We start from the raw sequence: 12,639 nt of genomic DNA, 5'->3' as shown, positions 1-12,639 counted from the left end.
GTGCTGCAGCGCTGCTTCCACGCTGGTTCCTGGCTGCCGGCATATCGCGAGACAGAGCGGTGAAGGGCCTGCGGTCACATGACTGTGACGTCACCGAAGGTCCTTCAGCGCTGCCGGCATGCAGAGAGAGCCTTCGGAAAGGTGAGTATAAACTTTATTTTTTATTTTATTCTTTTTTTCACAGGTACAATGGTACCCAGGTCTGGATGAGAGTCTCCTCTCCTCCAGAACTGGGTACCATCCGCACATAGAGACGCATAGAAGCCGCTTGTACAAATGTACAGATGCGGATTCTATGCGTCTCAATGCAAGTCAATGGCGGCCATTCCGCTGCGCTTCCGCAAAATTAATGAACATGCTGCGGATTTTTGTACGCAGCATAAACGCTGTGGAAAAATCCGCAGCATGTGCATAGAACATGCGGAATCCCCTTGGGGACCATGGGGTGCGGATTACCTAGCGTTTCACAAGCGTTTACTCTGCGGAAATTCCGCAGCATAAACGCTTGAAAAACACTACGTGGGCACGCAGCCTTGTGGAAAGGAAAAAAATGTGCAAAAATGAAAAATTACCTGTTTTTTAAAGGATTAATAAATGTGTCTAAAACTTGCCCACTTTTGAGCAGAAAAGCTAGTGTTGAGCTTGTATGATATATTGTAAGTAGCACAAATATCAGAAGCCAAAATTTTGGTGGAATTTTCAATTAGAATCTGGTGTACATTAAATAATGTCCCTCAATGTATGTGCGGGAAGCGATAATTTAGTGCCCTATGAACAAGGGTTTGACTGCTTTACCCACTTACATTCTTTAATTACCATGGATGATGAGTCTTAAGCATTTGAATCTGGTCGATTATCTGCTCATAAATGGGCCTTTATTGGCATGAAGTGTACACTTTGTTAAATGTGTAAAGTTAGAATTTAAACACAACTCCACAACTTTGGAGTCCAGTGTTGTGTGTTAACCACATATATTACCCGATGCATTTATCAGTGTGTCACCTTTAAATTTTAAAGGAATACTGTAGATCTGCAAACTGCTGCTTAAACCTGTTTAGCTGTTCCTTATTACCTTTCTACATAGCCCAAACTATAGAAATGCTATTTAGCTACAGCATCATTTCTGCTGATGGAAGAGGTTTTTAAATTTATTAATTTTTTTAGCCAAACTATTTTCTAACTTTTCATACTCTGCACTGCTTCTTTCAAGTTATAGTTTAGCTATAGTAATTCAAATTTTTTTTTAGATGTGATAATTTGGCATTTGGGGTCTTAAATAACATTTAGACAGCCCAATTGTAGCCATTAAAAAACGCTGATAGGCTACATGTAAGCCATTTTATGTTCGCTTGCTAGCCTGTTTAGTCTGGTAGACTGCACTTCTATGTGCATATATTGATTATTGATATAATTATTTTGTGAACAAATACAATTCGGCAACATGTCTTCTGGTTTACATGGGACAGTGTGCTGCTTAGAATAATTTTCAAGAATTTTTAAAAATCAGTTCACCTGGTGAAGGATTGTTTTGCTTGTTCACTGAGTGATTGTCCGTTTTGACGTGCCGATAACAGTAGTAACACTCATTTACAGATTATCGGCCAGTGTAAATGAGCCATTAGACTTAAAGCAGCCTGTTATTACAAAAAGCATGCTCAGTCCAGCACAAAAATGTAGTGCCAAACCTGGTTATATTAGTTATTTTCTTACTTCTGTTACCGTATATACTCGACTATAAGCCAACCCGAATATAAGCCGAGACACCTAATTTTACCACATAAAACTGGGAAAACTTATTGACTCGAGTATAATCCTAGGGTGGGAAATTCAGCAGCTACTGGTATATTTCATCATCCTGGTATGCATGGCCTCCTCATCCCCAATCCTGGTATGCATGGCCCCCTCATCTCCAATCCTGTCATGCATGGCCCCCTCATCTCCAATCCTGTCATGCATGGCCCCCTCATCTCCAATCCTGTCATGCATGGCCCCCTCATCTCCAATCCTGTCATGCATGGCCCCCTCATTCCCAATCCTGGTATGCTTGGCACCCCCATCACTGCACACATGAAGAAAATAAACAATTCTACTCACCTTCCTTCCCTCTGCTCCAGCGCTGTGTTCTGTTCTGCCAGCAACCTGTTTCAGCATCTGAGCAGCACATGACGTCACTGCCATGCGCCGTCAGACGCTGAGGTTAGCTGCGGGGATATTCACTTCTCTCCACGCCGGGACTATGGGCATGGAGAGGAGTGAATAGTAATTTTCTTTTAATAGCGCGCAGTGTCAGCGGCCGCAGCTCCTGCTGCTACTCAGCAATCTTGTGTGCCCTCTTCTAAAGAGAATGAATATTCACTCTTCTCCACGCCCATGGGAGTGGAGAAGAGTGAATATTCATACTCTCTAATAGCCGGCAAACAGGATTGCTGAGCCGCAGCAGGAAGCTGGCGGCTGTGACTGACAGTGTGCACCATTAAGAAAATGAATATTCTTTCTTCTCCACTCCCATGGGCGTGGAGAAGAGTGAATATTCATTACTTTTAGCAGCGGGTAGCGTCAGCAGCCGGCTACTGCCTGTGCCCCGCTCCTCTGTCGCGAAATCCCCCCCACCTTCCACAGCCGGAATTATATATACTCAAGAAGTACATACTCTAGTATAAGCTGAGGGGGGCTTTTTCAGCCTAAAAAATGTGCTGAAAATTTGGCGTATATACTGTAGTTTATATTGCAAAAGTAAGCTTTCCATGCTTTCCCAAATGGATGGACTTTCCTGGGTATTTAATTAAAAAGTTATATGTACTCAGCCAATCACGTGTCATCTAACTGCTTCCCCTCCTCTTTCACAACTTGCAATCTTACACACTAAAGGAGAGCATAGTGCAGCAGCTTCTCCCTCCTCTCCCCCTTCTCACTGCATATTTACTATTTTACAGTAGATAGATATTGGGAGGATGGGAGTTCTGAATATTTTACAAAAATTCTTCCAGTTGGTAAAGTAATGGGATCTACAGCATACTGAAGAAAGATGGTACTTTTTCTGAGTAATGTATGTTGCAAAGGTTTATGTATTTTATATTTAAAACTTATTTATAGAAAAAAAAAATCAACAGCTATATTTTGGGGTTGCTATTAACTTGAGGTAACTTCTTTTTGCATAGTCATAACAAAAGTAAACTACACCTTCAGACTCCATTGGTTTTACATATCATGACAAAAAAAAATCTTAAAATGTAGGTTGAAATTTGACAAATTTCATGATGTCAAACTAGGCCAAAACGTAGAAGCAGTATGTGAAAAAAGTACACCCACATTTCAGTAGTTTGTAGAACCACCTTTAGCAGCAATATCCAAGTAGCCATTTTAATAATTTTTCATTAAATCAATAGTACACGTGAAAATGATGCTTTGTAATATATATTAGAGAAATCTGCTTCTTTCTCCTCCTGAACCGATCATTTGCTTTCAAAATTATCAATGCACGGGTAAAATTAAACACAGATGTTCCCATTACAGAAAAAGTCTGTGGAGAACTATAACTTTGGTTTCAGGAGAGATTGCAATAGGTTGTCTGTGCCTGCCTCTAGGTCGTCTCTCCTAGTAGCATTTTTGTTGTAAAAAAAAATGCTGGCCCTTTAACAGAACTTGCCAGTTGGGTATAGCCACGCCTCAGCTCTGCCCATTTTTGCGGAGCTGTTTCTGGGTCTGTGTACACAATGCAGTTTTGTTACATTTTCTTCTGTGCAGATTTCTCACAAAATCTGAAGGATTCGCTAGTGCCAGCAAAGTGTATGAAATCCCTTGAAGTCTCATGCACACATTGATTATTTTTCACTATCAGATCTTCAGCAGATTTTAATCTTAAGTATATCAATTCTTTGAGTTTTTGAGCAGATTTCACCCATACTAATGAGTGCAGAAAAATATTCAACAAAAATGCATGTAAAAAATGCACCTATTTTACTCAGCATTTTTTCCTTCCAAGAGATGCAGAAATGTCTGCACCAAAAACTTAACATGTGCACATAACCTCAAACTGTCATCAAAATTCCAACAGCTTAAAAAAATGTTGCTGTTGCTCGTTGCACAAAAATTTTGCTATATTTCAAAGCATTTCACAACTGTTTTCTGGTGTAAAAGCTTTGGTGAGTCATCCTCAATATATTGTCATCCTTATTATATTGCAATCATCATATTATATAGTACTGCGTACTTACAATTGCTCATTTTGCTTTTCTACCCAGTTAATTCTTCCCTTTTCTCTGCTCTTATGTAGAAACAGGAAGTCTCTCTTCCATGGAGTCATTCACCTCCTGACCCAGCTGCTCCACTCTCCCCCCTGCCAAGGACTTTGCAGTGATGTAGAATTGTAGTTCTAATGATGACTCATGCAGGAAAAAGAGACCTCCTGTTTCTACACAGAGCTTGGAAGGATTGGCTAATCTGTTTTTAATCATGTAATGTCATAAGCCTAACGGAAAAGAGAAGAATTAACTGGATAGAAAAGCAAAATGAGCAATTGTAAGTACACAGTCCTATATAATATGATGACTACAATATATTAAGAGGATAAAAACTTTGATGGGAGTGATTCTTTAAGCATTTGTTTTGTGTGATGCCTCTTGACTTAACCTTTTTTACTTTGGGTCTGATGATTGTGCATTTATTTGTGAATTGACTCGTTCTAGGCCATTGCTGTTTATTTTACAAGTTATGTAATTAATTTATTCTTGTTGCAGGTTGCTTGAAGAAGCATTATCAAGAAGCAGAAACTGCCTATAAGAAGTTAAAACTTACTACAGACCAAATTCTCTCACGTAGTGGATACTCCGAAGTGAATCTGAGCAAGCTGTTCCAGACCCTCACTGTAATCAAATAAATAAAATTGTTTCAATAAGTGCCTTCAAGTGTTAATATTAACCTGAATGTGAAGGTTTTCATTACGATAAGGTTTACTTGAACTTTTAGGTTAAAAATTCGTTGTAAGCAATATATATTTGTTAACATAAATCGTTTCATAATAGATTGTTTTCATACAACTGTCTGTCATATTATATGGTATTTTCTTTGTAAAAATCCTTGAAGACCTGAGTGATAAATGGACTACTACATTAATTGAATAATTTCCAGTGAGCATGGCTGTAGTGTAAGTGATCCTAGACATTACTGTTCTGTGTTTAGTGGAGGTGCTTTCAGCAAACAAGGTTACTAAAGGTCTTGGTGGGAGCACTAATGTTTTGTCCTTTTACAGTTTATAAGCGTCCTGTCACAAACATAGTAATTAATAAAGTGACTCAATAGAGCAATGTCTGAAATTGTATATTTAAATGTAGAGGTGTAGAGTAGACTAGCAGTAAATTGCATCCCTGTACTTTACATGTGTATATGATTTTATTATAAATAGCATACCAATGTTGAGGTTTAGATGAATGTTTTTGCATGTTTTCTATGATTATTTTTTTAATATACAATCTTTAATGTGCATTTGAAACTTGTGCATCAAAACTATCTAAGACAAAGCATGACATTGTTGCCCATAGCTTCCAATGAAACTGCATCCTTTTCCAGAAACTTCTAGGAATTGAAAGCTGATGTTTGGATGGGCATAAAGATGCTTTTTCTGAGACAGGTTTAAGTCCACTGTTTTAATAAATGTCCACACTCGATGTCCAGACTCTTTGTAAGTTTAGTAGATCCCAACAAATAGGTGTACGTTTTTACATAAAGTAAGCAAAAAAAATAAAGTATTTTCAATGCATTATAACATGCTAGTGTTGTGTCTGTCAATGTTGTGTTCTTACCGGGCGGTAATTGCCAAATTGTGGAGTTATTGTAGGTCATGTACCCTATGTTGTATAAGCGAGTGAGTGAGGTAAGATTTTTCATTTTCTCCCTCACACAGACACACCTTCCTTATACAGTGCCTACAAGTAGTATTCAACCCCCTGCAGATTTAGCTGGTTTGATAAGATGCAAATAAGTTAGAGCCTTCAAACTGCAAACGAGAGTAGGTTTTATGAACAGAAGCATAAATCTTACAAACCAAAAAGTTATGTTGCTCAGTTGAATTTTATTAAATTTTAAATATAAAAGTGTGGGTCAATTATTATTCAACCCCTATGTTTAATATTTTGTGGAATAACCCTTGTTTGCAATTACAGCTAATAATCGTCTTTTATAAGACCTGATCAGGCCGGCACAGGTCTGTGGAGTTATCTTGGCCTACTCCTCCATGCAGATCTTCTCCAAGTTATCTAGGTTCTTTGGGTGTCTCATGTGGACTTTATTCTTGAGCTCCTTCCACAAGTTTTCAATTGGGTTAAGGTCAGGAGACTGACTAGGCCACTCAAACACCTTGACTTTTTCCCTTTTGAACCAGGCCTTGGTTTTCTTGGCTGTGTGCTTTGGGTCGTTGTCTTGTTGGAAGATGAAATTACGACCCATCTTAAGATCCTTGATGGAGGAGCGGAGGTTCTTGGCCAAAATCTCCAGGTAGGCCGTGCTATCCATCTTCCCATGGATGCGGACCAGATGGCCAGGCCCCTTGGCAGAGAAACAGCCCCACAGCATGATGCTGCCACCACCATGCTTGACTGTAGGGATGGTATTCTTGGGGTCGTATGCAGTGCCATCCAGTCTCCAAATGTCACGTGTGTGGTTAGCACCAAAGATCTCGATCTTGGTCTCATCAGACCATAGAACCTTGAACCAGTCTGTCTCAGAGTCCTCCAAGTGATCTTGAGCAAACTGTAGACGAGCCTTGACATGACGCTTTGAAAGTAAAGGTACCTTACGGGCTCGTCTGGAACGGAGACCATTGCGGTGGAGTACGATACTTATGGTATTGACTGAAACCAATGTCCCCACTGCAATGAGATCTTCCCGGAGCTCCTTCCTTGTTGTCCTTGGGTTAGCCTTGACTCTTCGGACAAGCCTGGCCTCGGCACGGGAGGACACTTTCAAAGGCTGTCCAGGCCGTGGAAGGCTAACAGTAGTTCCATAAGCCTTCCACTTACGGATGATGCTCCCAACAGTGGAGACAGGTAGGCCCAACTCCTTGGAAAGGGTTTTGTACCCCTTGCCAGCCTTGTGACCCTCCACGATCTTGTCTCTGATGGCCTTGGAATGCTCCTTTGTCTTTCCCATGTTGACCATGTCTGAGTGCTGTTCACAAGTTTGGGGAGGGTCTTAAATAGTCAGAAAAGGCTGGCAAAAGAGATCTTTAATCCACACATGTGAAGCTCATTATTCTTGGTGCCTGAACTACTTCTTAATACTTTAGGGGGACCAAACAGAATTCTTGTGGTTTGAGGGGTTGAATAATAAATGACACTCTGAATTAACTTTTAACATTTAAAAAAAAAGAAAAAAAAAAAAAATTTGCTTCAGTGCATTTCCCACTTCCAGGCTGATCTACAGTACAAATGTCACAATGCCAAGTTAATTCCGCATGTGTCAACCAGCTAAATCTGCAGGGGGTTGAATACTACTTGTAGGCACTGTATAATATATGTCTAGGAAGGATTGTAAAACCATCCAGGGCATCAGTGATTTACCTGATATACTGTGGGGTACTAAATAGTGCCTCATGAGTACATCAAAAACCTGTAAATTTGCCTAAGTATCTAAGGGCATTAGTAGGTTAAACCACGTAGAGCAGGGACGGGGATCCGAGGGCCATTTTACTCCCCTTGATGACCCTTTCTCCAGCCCGAGGGCAGATTCCTGGGAACCACAGTGCCTGGGCCGGCAGCCGTGTTTTGATGGCCACTGGCCTTTCAATTTCTTCTTGCTCTGTGAGCACGCAACATTCACTACTGAACGCTGAGGCATTTGCAATGAAAGAATGTGTCCTGGCACCAATGCCAGCATCAAGACTGACTTTGTGCGCTGAGTTAGCTCACAATTTGTATGGCCCCCAAAGGATGGGTTAAATATCTGACGCGCCCCCTGGGCCGTGTGAGTACTCGGCAGCCGGGCCTCTGGTTGCCGGGGGATATCACGGTGGCTGGCCCGGTCCGTGACCCAGGGCGGTCAGTGCAAAAAGGGGGATATTTATAGGGGATTTGTCGTGACGCCACCTGTGGTGTCTGGTGAGGATCACCAGCGCTGCAACAGTCCTCGGAGTCAGATGGTAGGGCAGCTTGTGATGGAATGGCTCCCCACAGGTGGAGCGGGCCTCAGGGCAGCGTGGGGGATGTATTGGATGGCAGTGCAGGGGAGAGACAGCAGGATGGTCCCGGAGGAAGGACGGACACTCACACGGGGGTAAGCTTCAGTACCTTTACTGGTGATGCTGCTGGCACGGTCCAGGGTACTCCAGGTGAAGGGCGCACTTCTGGACTCTCCCCAGTGAGCGGGTATAGGGCCTCCTGATCCTTTGCTTATTTCTCTAAGTTTCTGGCCTGCCTGGAGCTGGGCCTAGCTTGGTTACTCTCTCTCTCTCTCTCTGCACCCGCTGACCTTGTGGTAGGGCCTTCTCTTTGGAGATCACTGTCCCTGGACGCTGGGACCTCCGTGACTCCTAGCCCTGGTACTTTAGTCAGTGTTTGGTGAACCTGGGACCTGTAGTTCTCCAGGGGTTCCGGTGGTTCCTACTGGGTGTAAGGAGTCCCTGTAGGCGCGGACCCGGTGTCCGGTATATAAATCGGGGTGAGCTTACTATGCTCCTCTGCCCCCTTAGCTCCACTCTCCTTTTCCTGTCGCTGTCGACCACACTCGGGGCCCTCACTACTTGGCAGCTGGCGTGCTGCGTCTTCACCGCTCTCTGAGCATCAGCACGCTCTCTGCTCACTCTGAGCTGTGTTCCTCTCTGAACACTGACTGAGACTAAAAAACCCTGAGCTGCCTAGCTCCACCTTCCCTATATATGTCCCTAGCGGGCTCCCTCTGCTGGTCTGAGGTGGTAGGTGGAGGTGTATGAATGTCGTGAGGGCCTCTTATGGAGAAGTCCATCCATGCACCCTTCTGGGTTCTGTGCCACCAATGCGCAGCAGGGCGCCACATATCCAAATGGCCCTTGGCAGAAAAATGGTTCCTCATACATTACGATGAGCCTGTGCAGAGATTAGCTACTGGAGGAAGGGGGAGAGCGGCCTCATTCACATACAATCGCACAATGGAAATATTGGTTAAAAAACATTTAAAAAAAAAATCGGATGGAAGAGTCTAAAATATACAATGGCACATTTAACAGCCTTCTCTTAGTGGCTTGCATTGGACAATATTTCCTATTGATTTTTAAAGCACCATTAATTCCATGGTGCTGTACATATGGTTTACATAGAAAATACATAAAAAAATTAGTGAACAAACTAACAATGACAGACTAGTACAGAATAAGGAGAGGATCCTGCCCTCACCGGCTTACAATCTACAGTGTACTGGGGAAGGAGACAGTAGGGCAGGGGATTGCCTTACATGTATGTTGAAAAGGAAGGCATGTAACATATTGTGAATTGTGCCATTAAATACTTTCCTGAACTTGCATGGCAATAGCTGACATTAGAGAAACCTAATTCTGATACTAAAGGCTGTGTTCGCATCTGAGTCAGAGCTTTAGTTGATGACTCTGTACATTTTGACTGGAAATTTTACTGTACACAGTCCAAGTGGTTTGTCATACAAGGGATCTTTTACTGTTTTGACCTCAATTACCGTATTTTTCGGACCATAAGACGCACCTTTTTCCTCCAAAACTTTGGAGTAATGTGGGGGGGGGGGGTCTTATAGTCCAGATGTATGGTACCTTTATAGTCCGGCTGTGGATGAGGGGGGAACCTTGGAGGAGCGGGTCACAGGAGCCGCCTGCTGCAGCTAACACTGTGCCCGCTGTTAAAGAACATGAATATTCACTTTTCATGCCCATGGGAGTGGAGAACAGTAAATATTCATTTTCCTTAATAGCGGACACACTGTTAGCCGTCGGCACCTGTAGCTGCTAATCGATCACGTGTGCCCGCTATTAAAGAGAGATAATATTCACTGGACGTGGAGAGCAGTGAATATTCATTCTCTTCAATAGCGGGCACACGTGATCTCCCGGCGGCTGCAGGAGTCGATGCTGCGGCTAACAGTGTACCTGCTATTAAGGCAAATGAATATTCACTGCTCCACTGGGCGTGGGGAGAAGTGAATATTCTGGTAGCTGACCTCAGCATGTGAGGGCGCATGTCAGTGATGTCATGTGCTGCTTACACGCTGATGTCATCTGCTGGCATCAGAACAGAACGCTGCTGGAACAGAGGGAAGGTGAGTAGAATCCTTTGGGTTTTTTTGTGTGCGGCATGAGGCGGCCATATATACAATGATGGGGATGAGGGGGCCATGTACACCAGGATGGAGGGCCATATACAGTAGTGTTCAAAATAATAGCAGTCCAATATGACTAACCAGATTAATCACTGTTTTTGGTATAAATTATATTGCCACATGTCAAACAATTTACCAGTTGGTGCAATAGATTCTAAGAAAACGAACAGACTCCACATTCATGATCTGTTTGTTTTTGAGTCTGTGTATTTATATAATTAATTGGAAGGGGGTGTGTTCAAAATAATAGCAGTGTGGAGTTCAATTAGTGAGGTCAAACAGGTGTGAATCAGGTGGCCCTTATTAAAGGGTGAAGCCAGCACATGTTTTACATGCATTTCTCCTTGAAAGCCTGAGAAATTTGGGTCGTTCGAGACATTGTTCAGAAGAACAGCGTACTTTGATTAAAAACTTGATTGGACAGGGTAAAACGGAAAGCAAAACCAGAGAGATGTGGAAAAAGCTACCATTCGAATGGATTGAAGAATAGCCAGAATGGCAAAGGCTCAGCCAATGATCAGCTTCAGGATGATCAAAGACAGTTTCAAGTTACAGGTGAGTACTGTGACAGTTAGAAGACGCTTGTGTGAAGCTAATCTCTTTACAAGAAGTCTCTGCAAAGTCCCACTGTTAAAAAGAAGACATGTACTGAAGCGGATACAATTTGCCAAAGAACACATCAACTGGCCTAAAGAGAAATGGAGAAACATTTTGTGGACTGATGAAAGTAAAAATGTTCTTTTTGGGTTCAAGTGCCGCAGACAGTTTGTCAGACCACCCCAAACTCTGCATTCAAGCCACAGTACACTCTGAAGACAGTGAAGCATGGTGGTGCAAGCATTATGATATGGGCATTTTTCTGTTACTTTGGTGCCGGACCTATTTACTGCATACAAGGGATCATGGACTTGTTTGCTTATATTAAAATACTTGGAGAGGTCATGTTGCCTTACGCTGAAGAGGATATGCCCTTGAAATGGGTGTTTCAACAAGACAACGACCCTAAACACACCAGTAAACAAGCAAAATCTTGGTTCCAGTCCCAACAAAATTGAGGTTATGGAGTTGCCAGCCCAATCCCCGGACCTTAATCCAATAGAACACTTGTGGGGTGACATCAAAAATGCAGTTTGAGACAAAGCCAACAAATGCCGAAAAGTTGTGGGATGTAGTCATTATTATTATTTATTATTATAGCTCCATTTATTCCATGGCACTTTACATGTGAAAAAGGGGTATACATACAAGAACAATTATAATAATCTTGAACACAATGTGACAGCGACTGGTACAGGAGGAGCGAGGTCCCTGCCTGCGAGGGCTCACAATCTACAAGGGATGGGTGAGGATACAGTAGGTGAGGGTAGAGCTGGTTTTGCAGTGGTGTGGTGGATCAGTGGTTACTGCAGGTTGTAGGCTTGTCGGAAGAGGTGGGTCTTCAGGCTCCTTTTGAAGGTTTCCACGGTAGGTGAGAGTCTGACGTGTTGGGGTAGAGAGTTCCAGAGTAGGGGGGAAGCACGGGTGAAATCTTGTATGCGATTGTGGGAGGAGGAGATAAGAGGGGAGTAGAGAAGGAGAACGTGAGGATCGGAGGCTGCGTGCCGGTCTGTCACGGGAGACTAGGTCAGAGATATATGGAGGAGATAGGTTGTGAATGGCTTTGTATGTCATGGTTAGGGTTTTGAACTGGACTCTCTGAGCAATGGGGAGCCAGTGAAGAGATTGACAGAGAGGAGAGGCTGGGGAATAGCGGGGGGACAGGTGGATTAGTCGGGCAGCAGAGTTTAGGATGGATTGGAGGGGTGCAAGAGTGTTGGAAGGGAGGCCATGGAGCAGGAAGTTGCAGTAGTCAAGGCGGGAGATGATGAGGGCGTGCACTAGTGTTTTTGCAGATTCATGGTTGAGGAATGTGCGGATCTGGGAGATATTTTTGAGTTGGAGTCGGCAGAAAGTGGAAAGGGCTTGGATATGTGGTTTGAAGGAGAGTTCAGAGTCCAGGGTTACCCCAAGGCAGCGAGCTTGATGGACTGGGGAGAGTGGACAGCCATTGACGTTAATAGATAGGTCAGTTGGTGGAGGTGAATGAGATGGCGGAAAGATGATGAATTCTGTTTTGTCCATGTTAAGTTTTCGAAATCTAGCAGAGAAGAAGGATGAAATAGCAGACAGACATTGTGGGATTTTGGTTAGTAAGGAGGTGATATCGGGTCCAGAGAGGTAGATCTGTGTGTCATCAGCATAGAGGTGATAATGAAAGCCATGAGACTCTGAGCTGTCCCAGGCCGAAGGTGTAGATGAATAAGAGAAGCGGTCCTAGAACTGAACCTTGGG

General features: G+C 43.1%; 1 protein-coding gene across 1 annotated transcript in view; it reads left to right on the top strand.

Annotated features, from left to right (window-relative positions):
- The window catches only part of POLA1 (DNA polymerase alpha 1, catalytic subunit), a 408,365-nt gene extending 402,638 nt beyond the window's left edge, over nt 1-5,727 (top strand). Inside the window, exon 36 of the mRNA XM_073667407.1 lies at nt 4,737-5,727. Coding sequence (XP_073523508.1) covers nt 4,737-4,876 — 140 coding nt within the window. The 3' untranslated portion in view covers nt 4,877-5,727. The remainder of the gene's footprint in view (nt 1-4,736) is intronic.
- Nucleotides 5,728-12,639: the final 6,912 nt, after the last annotated feature.

This window comes from Phyllobates terribilis, unplaced genomic scaffold (genome assembly GCF_046119375.1).
Source record: "Phyllobates terribilis strain yellow unplaced genomic scaffold, ASM4611937v1 Scaffold_2__4_contigs__length_985480577, whole genome shotgun sequence".
NCBI classification, from domain to species: Eukaryota; Metazoa; Chordata; class Amphibia; order Anura; family Dendrobatidae; genus Phyllobates; species Phyllobates terribilis.
This window is presented reverse-complemented; position numbering and strand designations above follow the sequence as displayed.